At 41.1% G+C, this 15168-nt stretch overlaps 1 protein-coding gene and 1 long non-coding RNA gene across 2 annotated transcripts in view; both read right to left on the bottom strand.

Annotated features, from left to right (window-relative positions):
• Positions 1–15168, bottom strand: part of LOC134755238 (uncharacterized) — a 108884-nt gene that overhangs the window by 80551 nt on the left and 13165 nt on the right. The window lies entirely within an intron of this gene.
• LOC134755236 (uncharacterized) lies at positions 1732–14686 on the bottom strand. The gene is made up of 7 exons (XM_063691758.1): positions 14571–14686; positions 11933–12076; positions 8677–8758; positions 5424–5573; positions 4400–4529; positions 3407–3496; positions 1732–1934 (listed from the first exon to the last, which is right to left on the bottom strand). The coding sequence occupies exons 1-7, from the start codon at positions 14666–14668 to the stop codon at positions 1747–1749; spliced, it is 882 nt and encodes a 293-aa protein (XP_063547828.1). The 5' UTR covers positions 14669–14686; the 3' UTR covers positions 1732–1746.

Here is a 15168-nt window from a genome sequence, read left to right as displayed (position 1 = left end):
GGCAGCACAGGAGACGTCAGGTTTTTGGCGCGAGGCGTTAATGTGTAGTTTATGCTTCCAAAGTACCCCACAAGATGGCAGCACTTGCTTTGGTGTGAAGTGTCAAAGTACATGTGATGTACATCATAGAGTAACTTATACTGGAGCGGTACTGTCATAGTAAATTTTGTAACCCCAGTAAATTCACTGCCATCTGTCGACACACTTTAAAACTAAAAATGAAGATTTATAAAAATACGATAAAATGTATTTAAATATGGATAAATATTTCTTTTTAATTTGCATTAATTATTTTTATGATTTTGACCCATGTTCTTTCACTGATATGCGTGAAAATTGTTAAATAATAAACGAAACCGTCAACGCCATCTATACGACTGTAGGCCAAAACTAGTAGCGCCCTCTGAACGAGAATCAAATTTTCTTGATTTTCGAGGCACGTTTTTTCCTTAGACTGTATCCATCTATTACGGAGTTATATCTATCTTTGTGTACATGTTTATGGTTCCGATTCAGGCCACAAGATGGCAGACCCTCCAACGCGCACGGTCCCTATAGTCTGCATCTTCTCATATGATTTTTACGCCTAATCATAAATCATTTATTTGCACATAAAAAGGGTTTTTACATAGATATTATAAAAGTTACATGGTCTAGCCTTTTTAGCTGTGTTTTGTAGCTGTAGCTGTGTAGCTAAGACGGTAATCTGTTAAACAAAAGCCATTGTTCCTTTTGTGTGAGCGGTCGGCCATTGTGTGCCATTGAGTCTGAGCGAGTGCTACGGCGCGTGCCATTGTCAGTCAATACACAATGGACTGCACTCGTAGAAAAGGAATAATGGCTTTTGTTTAACAGATTACCGTCTTAGGCGTGAAAATCATTTGAGAAGATGCAAAATATAGGCAGAGACGTAGTAGGCCACGTTACTCGTCATCGGCCGCCATACTGCTCTGCATACTTCCCTCACTACTTCCCATCCCACTCGTCGAGTGTGTGGCCGCGCAGTCATGGACAGATATTTATTTCATCATTTGCTGGGATTTTATCTGAGGTAAAAATACGGGTAATATTTAAAATTAAATTAGGAATAAACAAAATATGATATGACTAATGTTTACTACCACATCTTACTCTTCCACAAAATATTTATAAAGGATAGGCTCCGCCGGAACGGTAACATATTTTGTCTCGTCAACTGCATGTGATATCTATGAATATATTTAACTTTGCCCTTTCGTCCTTACGCAGCACAAAGCCAATACAATAATAATATTTAGTAGTATTTTTAAAGTGTGTCGTGTGTTACATATCCATTAGTTTTGAAAAAGTTTATTATAACATATTCACATCCTAGGAATTATCAACGCCAAATATTTATTTTTGTCTTCTCATGTGCCATACAATCACTCTGTTCCATTCACTATGTTGGCAAAGCTAGGACAAAAGGGCAAAGTCATCCCCGTAAGTCCCCGTGTACTTGTACAAGTACAAATTAAATTTGAGTTTTGAACCCATATAGAAATAAAAGAAAGTTCCAAATTCGAAAGCGCAAAAATTGCCCTGGGTCTGACGAGGTTTAATGGTTTAAACCCCCAATTTCTTCATCCTCACGTCAGCCTGAAACATATTCATATTCGTATATTCATAATAATTCATATTACATGTCGTTTTTTATAAAAATTAAAAATAAATAAAATAATATAAAATAAAATAAAATAAAAACCTCCTACCCTTTATAGAAAATTGTCAGTGCTCCGGTATGGGGACGTCGGGCATGTTCTCGGGCAGCGGCGGGAGTACGTTGGTTTCAAACTGCCCCGAGTAGTTCCCGGGAGGCGAATAGTTTGCAACGACGATGACTTTGCCCGCGCGGGAACGCGCTTTGCCCACGCCGAAGTATCGAGTTGCCACCCAAACCATTTGAGTGAAGTGACCTACGAAGAACAAACATAAAATCACTTTAAGGAAATTTTAAAACTTGAATTCGCTACCCTTTGGAATAGCGGTTCGATCGCTCTAAACACTAAGTACTGCGCAGGGGGCGCCACTACCACAATCTGAGGGTCTATCGCAAAACAAGAAAATCGAAATTTCGTTATCTAACATGTCTGTCACTTGCATATTCGACCGATAAAGAGGCAGATAGCGAAATTTCGGATCCGCGTTTCCCGGTAGATCCTCTGTAAACAAACCGCCTTGGTGCATCAATGTCATATTTTATTATCTCTGAAAACTTGTCAAAAACCTGTTAACCCTTAAATGCATGATTTTTTGTATAACTTTTTAATAAATTGAAATAGATGTGTCATGTTGTATAGATTGAGGGAATAATATTTTGGATAGCCGCATATTGAGCCACGGACCATCAAATATACGATGCATATATACATCATTATGCATTTAAGGGTTAAAGGCACAGTATGTATAAGTTACTCTATGGTTTACTAAACGGGCTAGTGCTGCACTCTGGTGGCCGAACATTGCAGTGATATCCCCTATTCGAATCTTGTCAGTGGCAAAGTGATTATTTCCATCGTACATTTAATAATATTAAAAAGTTTTTTTTAATCGTAGATTTTATCTCGTTGTAATAAGACTTACTTGGTCATTAACTGTTTTCATGCTTGTACTTGAAATTAGATAAAATATCTGGGAGACCGAGTTTTGCTCGGAAAACACATAAAAACTCAAAAATGCGCGTCTTCCCAGACATAAGACCTAGCTAAGTAGATCGATTTTTCGCCCCCGAAAACCCCCATATAGCGAATTTCGTCAAAATCGTTAGAGCCGTTTCCGAAATCCCCGAAATATAGAGATATTTATTTGCATACCATTATGTTACATAGGTACATAATGGACCCTGGAAGGGTAAATATATATACATAGAATACAAGAATTGTTTACTCGTTTAAGGCGGTTCCCTGAGCCAGAAGGCGAAAAATCTCCTTATATAATCATGTTTTCTAAGAGGCGTTGATATTCGTAGACGTGGAAAAAATATATGTACCTATAGTTCTTGACTATATTATCTTTAATATCATAGCTTCCGATACACGAATTATGATACTTTGCTCGATACAATTAATTCCCAAAGTAACCTCTAACCATAATCTAAATCCGTGCCTCTAACTCGGACTTTCAATCTACCTTCACTCGGTTATTTATTATGTGATACTATAAACAAAAAAAGAAGAAAAAACAATCTTAACTTAAATAGTAATTTCATAGCTTTCGAATTTCGATATTGTAGGGTAACGTTTTTAAAATAAATAAAAATCGACAAAATTCGATCAAAATGGACACTTGGCGCGCATTGTCTTTCCCGTTCTTTCTTGCGAAATGTGACAGAGACAGCGGCAAACCGATGGAACGGCCTTAAAGGTATATAAAAAATGAAATAGCGTACCCGCATTGACGTTGGCATGCAATATGTCTGGTTCTTTGAAGAAGCTGTACTGGCGAACTGCTGCGTACCAATACGACGATACTTCTTGTCCTGAGGGAACACACACGCATTTAGAAAATGGGTCTCTATTGGTTCTCATGTATTGTTTGCCCGAATGTTCGTCACTATATAGTATAAAACAAAATCGCTTTCCGCTGTGTGTTCCTATGTATGTATGTATGTAAACACTTTATTGCACATAAGACAGGTTAAGATATACAATTAAACAGAAAGTATACAATGTAGAAAGGCGAACTTATCCCTGTAAGGGATCTCTTCCAGTCAACCTTTGAGCGACTGACAATTAAAAATAACAGACAAACGAACACTATGTACAGAAAAGAGAAATTATGGTTCAATTATTACACGAGTAAATATTTGAAAACCTGTAGCCTAGATCCGTTGCTTAGATTTCTAAAACTACGCAACGGATTTTGATGCGGTATTTACCTATCAATAGAGTAATTCTTGAGGAAGGTTTTAGTGTATAATTTGTACCCGAGTTGTGGATGTTCTCGATTCGATTTTCGAGTATTCGAACCTCCTAGCCTAGGGCTTGGAACCGGTTTTTTTGAACCAGAAATAGCCCAATATTATTATTTTATGCTCTTTAAGGTCCCTCCACACTCATGCGCTAATCACGGCGCGAAGCCGCGAACGCGAGTCTGGAGTCTAGTTCGCTAATCAGCGAAATCGACTCCACACTCTTGTTCGCGGCTTCGCACCGCGTAGTCTGGAGCGGGCTTTACGTAAGTCTCAATCGTGTATTTAGGTAACAACTTCGTATTATTAGATAGTCCCATTAAAAATGGAATAATAATCCAAAGGACGAAAAAGAACGTAATAATACCGGTATTTTTTGTAGGTATGAGGAAAAAACTTGGCTTAGGAGGCCGTTTAGCACTCTGTAACTGAATGTATAATGCGAGATGCCTGGCTTGTGTGACGTCATACCTGTGACGTCAGGCTGCAGCGCGCTCACCGGCCGCTGGTAGAGGTTCTGGCCGACGTCCCTGTCGTTCCTGTAGCAGAACTTATTGGTGTGAGCGAGATGGTTAGCCCAGGCTTGCGCGTAGTCGCATAGCTGAAAAACATTGTAACAGTTTAAAAGCAAGCGGATTTATAGGTGAAAAATCATAGAGCCCTGCTGCGCTAGATATTTTGGGTCCCCGGTGGCCTACACGGCTGGGAAATATATTTTTTTTAAATCTCAAATAAGTAGATACTATAATTGTCTTAATTTGTCTATTCGATCTGCCATTTATACTACAAGATTGGCGCAAAATAATTATTTAAATTGGCCAATCGATGTAATGTTATATCTGGCGTGTACCTACAAACATACTGGAAGCTTGCTATGCTCGTTTTTGTGGGTCGCGCGCGGCCCACAGCTTTGGGAATGAGGTAGCTCCGGAGCCATGTAGATTGTAGATGATGTGTCCTGACAGGCTGTGACTGATGCTAAGTGTCCCTTATAACCATTCCGGTCGCAGAAATCATCAAAGTAGTAACTAAATGTCAGATATGTCGTACCGGTGTCGTAACAGCTAGTACACATTGCGACTGTGTTCAGTTTTGTGGTTACTTAGTGTGGTAACAGTGTGTACATAATGCGACCAGAATTGTTTCAGTAACTAAAGTGTGGTCGCCGTGTGTACACTTTTCGGTCACAAAGTGTCGAAACATTTTTCTATACACTTTGCGTTCAGTTTGTGCCAGGCTGTCCGGATCTCGCTCCATTGCACTGGCTTCGTTTGTGGGTCGCCCACGACCCACATTGAGCTGAGTGTGAGAAGTAACTACCTCCGGGGCCATGTAGAGCTGCGGCGCGCCGTCCCGCTGGCGGTACACGTTGTAGCACAGGCATTCGGTGATGAAGTCGCTGTCCTGCCAGGCTGTGTGGATCTCGCTCCATTGCACTGGCTTCGTTTGTGGGTCGCCCACGACCCACATTGAGCTGAGTGTGAGAAGTAACTACCTCCGGGGCCATGTAGAGCTGCGGTGCGCCGTGCCGCTGGCGGTACACGTTGTGCCAGCACAGGCATTCGGTGATGAAGTCACTGTCCTGCCAGGCTGTGCGGATCTCACTCCATTGCACCACCATGGTAACTGGCTTCGTTTGGAGGACCTGCGGACGAAGGGGCAAACATATATTGGAAATGTCTCTCTCTGACAGGCTTTTTCGTTACTTACTAATCATCATCATCATATCAGCCCTTTATCGCCCACTGCTGAGCATAGGCCTCTCTTCTAGTACGCCACTTGCCCCGGTTCTGAGCTAATCTCATCCAGAAGTGACCCGCAATCTTCCGGATGTCGTCTACCCAACGAGCCAACGGACGCCAGGGGCTTCTTTCATTCGAAAGCGCCCACCATTCCGTTAACATTTTAGTCCACCTGCCATCACTCTGCCTAGCAACATGTCCCGCCCAACTCCATTTTAGTTTAGTAATGGCGAAACCAACGTCTTGCACCTTGGTGCTTCGACGGATCTCGACATTCCTTACTCGATCTTGAAGCTTGATACCGAGCACTTATTAAAGCCATAATAAACTAAATAAAAAATAATTTACTAATAATAACGCTGTACCGATTTGCAATCGGCATGTGATGTGGAAGGATGACATGTGACGAGAAAAGTATTACGAATGAATGTGGAGGGAGATACGAGAGGAGAGGAAAAGGTGTATGGACTGTGTGCGAGATGATATGAAATGAACACAAGTGAATAATGAGATGACGGGTATCAGAGAGGTATGGAAGAGAAAGACATGCTGCGCCGACCCCAAGTGAATGGGACAAGGGCAAGCGAAAATGATGAACGCTGCACCGATTTTAACAGAACAAAGTGAGGTGGTAAAAATAAACTTCATATTTTAAAGAAATGTGATATTAATGATGACATTATTGCAAATGTACTTGCAGTTATCTTCGTCCGACTTTACCATACTATGATTTGGGTATGTAGAATAGAATTATTTCTAAAATCAAATAAGTATCCTAAGTACGAAATTCCTAAAGACAGAACATCGAAAATCAAAATGTTTAATGTATGAAATGCCTAAAGACGCATGTCCTACGGTTAATCAACCTATCATTTAGGAAATTTGATTTTAGAAATTATGCTACGGACCCTTTGATTTAACCTCAAGACCTCATCAAAACTCTTTCTTCAAGTGTTTATAACCTTTCCGCGTAATTGTGCCATTTAAGAAAACCTTGACTCGACCGCCTGAAGCGGCTGGGCCGAGGGTCGCTCAGCAAAAATAGCGTGCGAAAACAAAGGAAACCGGCGAGCGGCTTAAGACACGAGCTATGGGCGGCTGGCTTCCCACCTATGCGATGTGGGAATTTGTCAAATATCAATTTGATTTGCGCTCTAGCACCACAAAAGCACCAATTTTTTTTCAGGTACTTGTAAGGTCCATAACTTTATGTTTTTGATAGGAACCAACTTCTCCGTCGGCCATCTTTAATTTTATGACCATATTTATGGGTATCTTAGGGATAGGTCTTCAAAAATGAAATTGAGGATTCTAATATCATTTTTTTCTAAACTGAATAGTTTGCGCGAGAGACACTTCCAAAGTGGTAAAATGTGTGTCCCCCCCTGTAACTTCTAAAATAAGAGAATGATAAAACTAAAAACATATATGATGTAGGTACATTACCATGCAAACTTCCACCGAAAATTGGTTTGAAACTTTGAACGAGATCTAGTAAGTAGTTTTTTTTAATACGTCATAAATCGTAAACCGCAATTTACCTTTCACTCATCACGTTTCACATAAAAAATACATTGTTTAAATTGTATAATGTGCGGAACCCTCGGTGCGCGAGTCCGACTCGCACTTGGCCGGTTTTTAAAATACATCCATCCCTAAATATTGAACATAATCGGTTGTTATTAATTAAATTCATTTCGAACTGCCACAAAGCTTAAATGGGACTGGGCGGGACACGTCTGCCGTATGCCGGATGCTCTGTGTGCCAAAACAGCCACCCTATAGGCCCCACAAATTGTAAGGCGTCACGGTTGTCGGAGATGGCGAGACGAGCTTGACGCCTTTGATAGAGACTGGTGGGAGATTTCAAGGGGATACGGCTACGTGGAGGAATAGGACCCTAACAGCATTTATACGTCATTATGACGTCAGAGAAGTCATTATGACGCCATAACTACGTCATCATGACGTCGCTGACGTCACTGCCACTTGGGGAGGGAGGCCTTTGCCCAGCAGTGGGACAATATGAGCTCGTAATAATAATAATAGAAACTAAACCAAAAATGAGTTCCGCTCCCGCTTGAAATAGGGACCACACGAACGCTGCTCGAAAAGTTCGTTCATTAGGTACGCTGAAGTCAGCTGAGCGATCCAAGTGTTTTCGCAAAACTTCGCCAGCATTCTGGAGTTACCTTCTCCTTTATAAAAATAATATTAAAGTGTGAACTAAAGCCCAATGTTGAGTTTCTATATGAATCTCGTACTTATTATATCGACCCTGTTTTAAGTCACTTTCGAAAGGGGGCCCGCGTCACAGGGCGGACACGCTATACATCAAAAATGACTTGCGTTTCCATTTTTTTTTATGAAATAGGAGGCAAACGAGCAGACGGATCACCTGATGGAAAGCGATTACCGCCGCCCATGGACACCCGCAACACCAGAGGGGTTGTAAGTGCGTTGCCGGCCTTTAAGATGGGAATGAGTGAACGGCACGTATGTACACGCGGCATGCGTCATTGTGATGAGTAAGTTGCTTAAAAACAGTACTGAGCGGTCGGCTAAAGGTCGTCAATCTGGTATCGCGGGGCGAGATCATTCGAATCGGAGCGGGGCGGTGCGTGGCCGTTCTGTATGATAATACTATTAGTACTATTACTTATTCTGTGCCGGTGTACCATGGATTTCCGAAGGCCGGATTGAGGTTTAACGTTTCACGAAATATCAAACATCAGAATAGGTACTTGAACTGAAAAAAATACTTAGTCCCGAATTCGAATGACCTCGCCCCGCGACAGCAGATTGACGGCCGTTTGCCGGCCGCTCAATACTGTTTTTAAGCAAGTTACTAACACATTGACGCATGCCGCGTGTACAGACGTGCCGTTCACACATATAAACGCAAGTGATTTTTGATGTATAGCGTGTCCGCCCTGTGTTTATGCCAAGAACAACCAGACAATACGTCTGCGGAGAAAGGCTAGCAGTAAGCAGTGAGTAATGTACCTTTTGCAGTAGTTTAGGCCTGTTGTCCAGTTTCTCCGGTTCGTTGTCCACTTGTTCGTTGTTATTGTTGTGTGCTGCGCGTCTGTAACAACCGACAAATATCACACTCGAAAAAAATTGCAAGTTGGTATCGCCGAAAGGCGGAGCATACATTACATGTATGTATTATTTTTCCCCTCACTAGCTCGGAAAGCCGTCTTTTATCCTTTAAAACAAGCGGGGAAAAACGCATTTTATCCACTAGTGGGGAAAGTAATTTGACCTTGGATGGAGCGTGTTTAAGTAGCTTTTGACAGATAACAAAACGTAAAACGCTCATAATAATGGTTCGTTCGATATTAATTATCATTAAATAAATGGTTTGAGAATTTAATAAAAAATACCAAATTTAGCTTTATAATGATTTTAAGTCATAAACCTTAAATTCCATAAGAAACATTCGTTTTTTTAAATGATGTTGAATGTAATTCTGAATGCACAAGTTGAGTCGATGCAATTTAAAACGCATTGTCAGAAATGTCAACATTTTCAACAAAAAAATTCTCACAGACTCCGACACGTAAAAATATACAACTTCCTGTTAGAATATCGTAAAAAAATGAGTGATTCCAGTGATGAAGATGATCTAACGCCTGTGGATGTTGCACTTTCCTCGCTATAGTGAGGGGAAAAGTTTTGTGTTACACACGGGTGCAAATGTATATACACACTCGCTACGCTCAGGATTCTATCATATCATATCATATCATTTATTCAATGCAACCATGGTATTTTACAAAGATGTAAAAAGTCTAATTAAGTACAAACATGGACCCTACTAGGGTGTAGCAGTTTACATTATAATTATTCTTACCCAGTAGGTAGTGGTGAATATTTATTCTTTATTAATTTCTATTTTAGAACCACTCGCTTCGCTCGTGATTCAACTATAGAATCCTTTCGCTTGCTCGTGTTTCAATTCCACACTAGCGGGTAAAATACAACTTTGCACCCTTATATAACAAATAACTATTTCATCACACTTGCTTGAAAAAGCAGAAATCTTATTACACGCAGGTGTACTGAAGGACAAAGGCCTTTATTGTTCCCGCGTGAGTTATGGATTGTGAAAAAAAAACTAGGTATAGTATAAATGAGTTTTACTTATAAAATACTGACGTTTATAATTTAATATTTTTGTTTATGTTTAAAAATATTTAATTTGATTAATTTAATAGCCGTTTAAAATATTTTTACACAATTTTCAATTGTGGCTGAATACCGATGGGTCTGTGCCTTCGATGCTTATTAAACTGCCAAAAAAATTATTACCAACAATTATTAATAATTAGGTACCAACTCTAATTAATTCGCCTTTAGAACGTAACTTCGCCTTAATAACTATCATTAAATCATACATATAACTAGTATCATGGGCGTTCAGTAATTCAAAATTTATTAATTTTATATATGAATTGGAATAAGTAAATTATAAAAAAAACGCGAGGCTGTGATGGCGACCTGCGATTAAGTAACAAATCGATGTCTCAAACACTACGAATTGCCATTATAAACAATGTCTTATGCCAATGAAAATAAAATAGCATTTTGAATGGAATTTCAGTGTTATGCCAAGCTTCCCCTTTGCCGGGGCATCAGTGCGCGCGATAGATTAACATAATAAATTGCCCGCCCCACCAACTAAAATATTCAAGAAAACATTTTAATTCCACTAAACCTCTCTAATATAACTAAACCTATAACATATATACATATTACACCCAATCAGAGCTCTATGTATGCTGGTTTGCATTCAAACACTTTTTGCTTTGCTTTGTAGCGTGTTCGTAGCAAAAGTACCTAAGTTTGTGAAATTCGGGCACATTTCACCAAATTCGGTACAACCTACTGTTTAATGTAATTTCCTTAACTTTGATTAATCTCACCAATCTCACGAACGTGCGGTGTATGGTGTGGTGTGTAGTGGTAAACAGTTTTAGTCAGCAGATACGAGGGTTCAAAAAGTTTGCGATATAGAAGACATCAATTAAATAAATCATTACCATTTTTAGGGTTCCGTACCCAAAGGGTAAAAACGGGACCCTATTACTAAGACTCCGCTGTCCGTCTGTCTGTCTGTCTGTCACGAGGCTGTCTCATGAACCGTGATAGCTAGACAGTTGATCACAATTTATGTATTTCTGATGCCGCTATAACAACAAATACTAAAAAGTACGGAACCCTCGGTGGGCGAGTCCGACTCGCACTTGCCCGGTTTTAATATTTTTTCTTTTCAAAAGTGAGATCGGAATACAAATTGTGCCGTTTTCAACTAAAATGGTACTTATTGTCGGTTGTCAATAAGGCGTTATTTCCATAAAGCTTCAATTTAAAATCAACTATCGACCTTTTAGTTGAAAACGTCACAATTTTTGATAGTCTAAAAATTATAATGTTTATCTTCGCTGTGGAAATGAGCTAACATTGCGTCCTTACTTCATCATCCGTGTGAAATATCCTTCCCCGCAACTCCCTTTTGAGCGGTCAGTCAGTGTTTCTCTCGACGCCCTTTTGGGAGGGTGTGTGGGGGCTCTACCGCATCCCTGCTGTGGAGCCTGCATAGTGTCGCACCCCGCCTTGTGGGGTGGTCATTCGCCGTCATTTTGGGGACGGCTGTGAGTTCGGTGTAGGCCAGCTTTATATGTGCGTCGTGCCTATGTGTTGGCGTCCTCTTGAGCGGGCGCCACCATCCTCGTCAGGTTGTCCATGGCGGCGCGCCGCATATTATGACCAATGGTGATGGTGCACTTGGGTTTTTGTATAGTTTCGGGGTTTTACCGCTTGTACAATGGGCTGTGGTCTGAAGAATTGTTTGACATGATGCCAACGGCCGCTTTCTATCACCGCACCGCTCGCCATAGGCAGGGTGTTCATCCTCACACCCTAGCACCTAAATGGTCGCGTACTGTGCGGTTTAAGAGGAATTTCCTCCCGCGTACGCTTCGGCTGTGGAATGAGCCTGCCGAGGTTTTCCCGAGGGGCTACAGTATGGGGTTCTTCAAAAAAGGAATGTACAGGTTTTTAAAGGGTCGGCAACGCGCGTGTAATATCTCCGGTGTTGCAGGCGTCCATAGGCTACGGTAACTGCTTACCATCAGGCGGGCCGTATGCTTGATTGCCACCGACGTGGTATAAAAAAAATTACGGTAGTAAAAGAAGTTGAAAAGAAAAGGTGACTATCTATTAAGACAAGAGAACTGAAGTGGGGTTCCCTTACTTGTGATGCAGCAGCGCGGGGGCCACCTTCCTCCGCAGGTTGTCCATGGTGGCGCGCTCCTCACGGCGGCGGGAGGGGGGCGGCGCGCCGCATAGTGTCACCAATTGCGTGGGGGCAGTCGGGGTTTTTTTGTTTGCCAACAACCTGCGTTGAAGAAGTTGTAGTTTTAACCGTTTGTTTTGATACACACTCCACAGCTTAAGAATCAAGGCCGGTATACTATCGGTAAGGCAGGTAGCATTTATACGTCATAATGACGTCAGCGACGTAATTATGACGTAATTATTACGTCATTATGACGTCGCTGACGTCACTTTGCTACTTAGGTAAGGCCCAGACATACAAGAAAAACCGGCCAAGTGCGAGTCGGACTCGCGTTCCAAGGGTTCCGTACATTACACAATTTAAACAATGTATTTTTTATGCGAATCGTGAGTGAAATGTCTTTAAAAACCCCGTAGGGGTCGCGGTCGGATCAAAAACTAAGTAATTAAGTCCGACTCACGCTTGACTGCACATTTCTAATAGGTTTTCCTGTCATCTATATGTATTTTATTTTGTATTTTTTTCAAAATTTTAGACCCAGAAGTTTCGGAGATAAAGGGGGGGAATAGTCATTTTTTGCCTATTTTCTTGAATAACTTCTAAACTGTTTATTTGATATGTAACACGATATAGTTTGAAAAACTTTATTTTTTAATTTTCCCATTTACCCCCCAAAAGTAGCCCCCGTGTTTAAAATTCATTTGTTTACCTTACATGTCCGTCTTTGGGTCACAAACTTACATATACCAAATTTCAACTTAATTGGTCCATGAGTTTCGGAGAAAATAGGCTGTGACAGACGGACAGACAGACAGACAGACGCACGAGTAATCCTATAAGGGTTCCGTATTTTCCTTAGGTACGGAACCCTAAAGACCAAAATTTTAGTTGATTATGTTTTGTGTTAAAATTTAACAAAATCTAAACCATGTTCAATTAGAACAGTTCTCTGTAAATGTCCATAGTTGTAGTTTTACGGTTTTAGTTAGTAATGTTGCGCTTAACGTCGGAGTTGGCAGTCAATTATTTTCACCGCAGAGACATCTGCATCGCGCCGCGCCGACCTCTAAGTGTAAGGCCTGAGTGGACGCTCGAAGCGGAGCGTTCAGCGGGGCGTGCAGCGTGCCGTCGGGCTCACAAGTGATGTGAGCAGCGCGCACTGCTCGTAAGGCCGCTCCTATACGTTTGCATTTGTTTAACATGCACGCCGCACGCCCCGCCCCGCTGCACGCCCAACTCGAGCGTCCACTCAGGCCTTACACTTACTTCAAGGGTAGATAAACGTGATACAGACATATCTTTTTTATCTTAATAAGGTCACTCATCGCACCGCACCTTTGCGTCTCAACATAGTAAGTACTTAGATTCAGCTACCGACTTGAATAATGTTTTTTTTTATATGTAAGTAGGAGGCAAACGAGCAGTTGATTCGCCTGATGGTAAGCGATGGGTCGCTCATGGACACCCGAAACACCAGAGGGATTGTAAGTTATAAGTGCGCTACCGGCCTTTATAATCACATTTCACGAGAGTGCAATCAAATTTGAACCTTAAATCGGAATGCTAAAGTTCAAATTATATTGGCGCGTATGTGGTCGATACGATCGCCAATCCCCAACAACATCTAATATGCCAACTTATGATGTTTTATGATTGTGGTTGTTGTTTTTAGGGTTCCGTACTTAAAGGGTAGAAACGGGACCCTATTACTAAGACTTCGCCGTCTGTCTGTCTGTCCGTCTTTCACCAGAAACAGAATAAAATACATATTTAAGTGGAGCTGCCATACAACAAACGTGATTTTTTTGCAGTTTTTTGCGTAATGGTACGGAACCCTTCGTGCGCGAGTCCGGCTCGCACTTGGCCGGTTTTTTTACTGCAATATCTGCTATAACTTCTAGCGGCCCACAAGTCAAAACTTATCAAGACGAAGGCATTTTTTAGGGTTCCGTACCCAAAGGGTAAAAACGGGACCCTATTACTACTCCGCTGTCCGTCTGTCTGTCACCAGGCTGTATCTCATGAGCCGTGATAGCTAGACAGTTGAAATTTTCACAGATAATGTATTTCTGTTGCCGCTATAACAACAAATACTAAAAAGTACGGAACCCTCGGTGGGCGAGTTCGACTCGCACTTGGGCGGTTTTTTATATGTGTTTACATTATGGCATTTTAATTTGTCAAAATAAAGATTTAAAAAGATAGAATGGAACGGGACAAATTTTTACATGGGCCAGAGGTCCTAGAGGATAATACGTGCAACGTAATATAATATGTGGTGTTTTCTATAAAAAGGGACCTTATTGTCGATGGTGCTTACGCCATTATAAACGATGCTCCGATGTAAATACAATGCCGCGCGACGCTGTGCGGCGTACGCGCTATCGACATTAAGTTCCCTTTTCATAGAAAATGCCCCATATATAAACTACATTTGTGACGTTTTCAATCAAAAGGTACCACATTGTCGGTTGTAGATAAGGTTGATTTCAAATTGAAACTATATGGAAATAGCGCCTTATTGACAACCGACAATAAGTACCCTTTTGATTGAGGATGGCACATTTTTTTACCATTAGTTGTTGTACATCACCTTTTAGAGACAGGCACTGGTTTCGCCCTCGCATATTGGTCGTCCCGGGCCAGCGCAGACTTTAGTGGCACCAGCTCGACGTCGCGCGGCCGTGACATGCCGCGGGCTTACTGTCGGATACCGGCCTGCGATACTAGGGAGGCGCTGTGATACCAGATACCCGGTATCTGGTAGTGGTATCACAGCGTATCCCTGCGCAGCGCCGTAATAGGGTCCCGTGGGGATAAAACTAGTATTTTACGGGGTTCAAAATCAGATAAAGACCTAGAGTCAAACCAAAGATAGATATAACTCCATAATAGATGGATACAGTCTAAGGAAAAAACGTGCCTCGAAAATCAAGAAAATTTGACTCTCGATCAGAGGGCGCTACTAGCTTTGGCCTACAGTCGTATAGATGGCGTTGACGGTTTCGTTTGTTATTTAACAATTTTAACGCATATCAGTGAAAGAACATGGGTCAAAATCATAAAAATAATTAATGCAAATAAAAAAAATCATTTATCTATATTTAAATACATTCTATCGTATTTTTATAAATCTTCATTTTTAGTTTTAAAATATGTCGATAGATGGCAGTGAATTTACTGTGGTTACA

Source organism: Cydia strobilella, chromosome Z (assembly GCF_947568885.1).
Source record: "Cydia strobilella chromosome Z, ilCydStro3.1, whole genome shotgun sequence".
Lineage (NCBI taxonomy): Eukaryota > Metazoa > Arthropoda > Insecta > Lepidoptera > Tortricidae > Cydia > Cydia strobilella.
This window is presented reverse-complemented; position numbering and strand designations above follow the sequence as displayed.

Bases quoted from the DNA above. Each gene is read 5' to 3' on its own strand.
- LOC134755236 (XM_063691758.1), bottom strand. From the start codon at position 14,668: ATGTCACGGCCGCGCGACGTCGAGCTGGTGCCACTAAAGTCTGCGCTG. The intron at 8,759-11,932 runs GTAAGGGAACCC...CGGTTGTTACAG, and splicing joins CCCGCGCTGCTGCATCACAA to ACGCGCAGCACACAACAATA. The intron at 4,530-5,423 runs GTAGTTACTTCT...AATGTTTTTCAG, and splicing joins AGCTCTACATGGCCCCGGAG to CTATGCGACTACGCGCAAGC.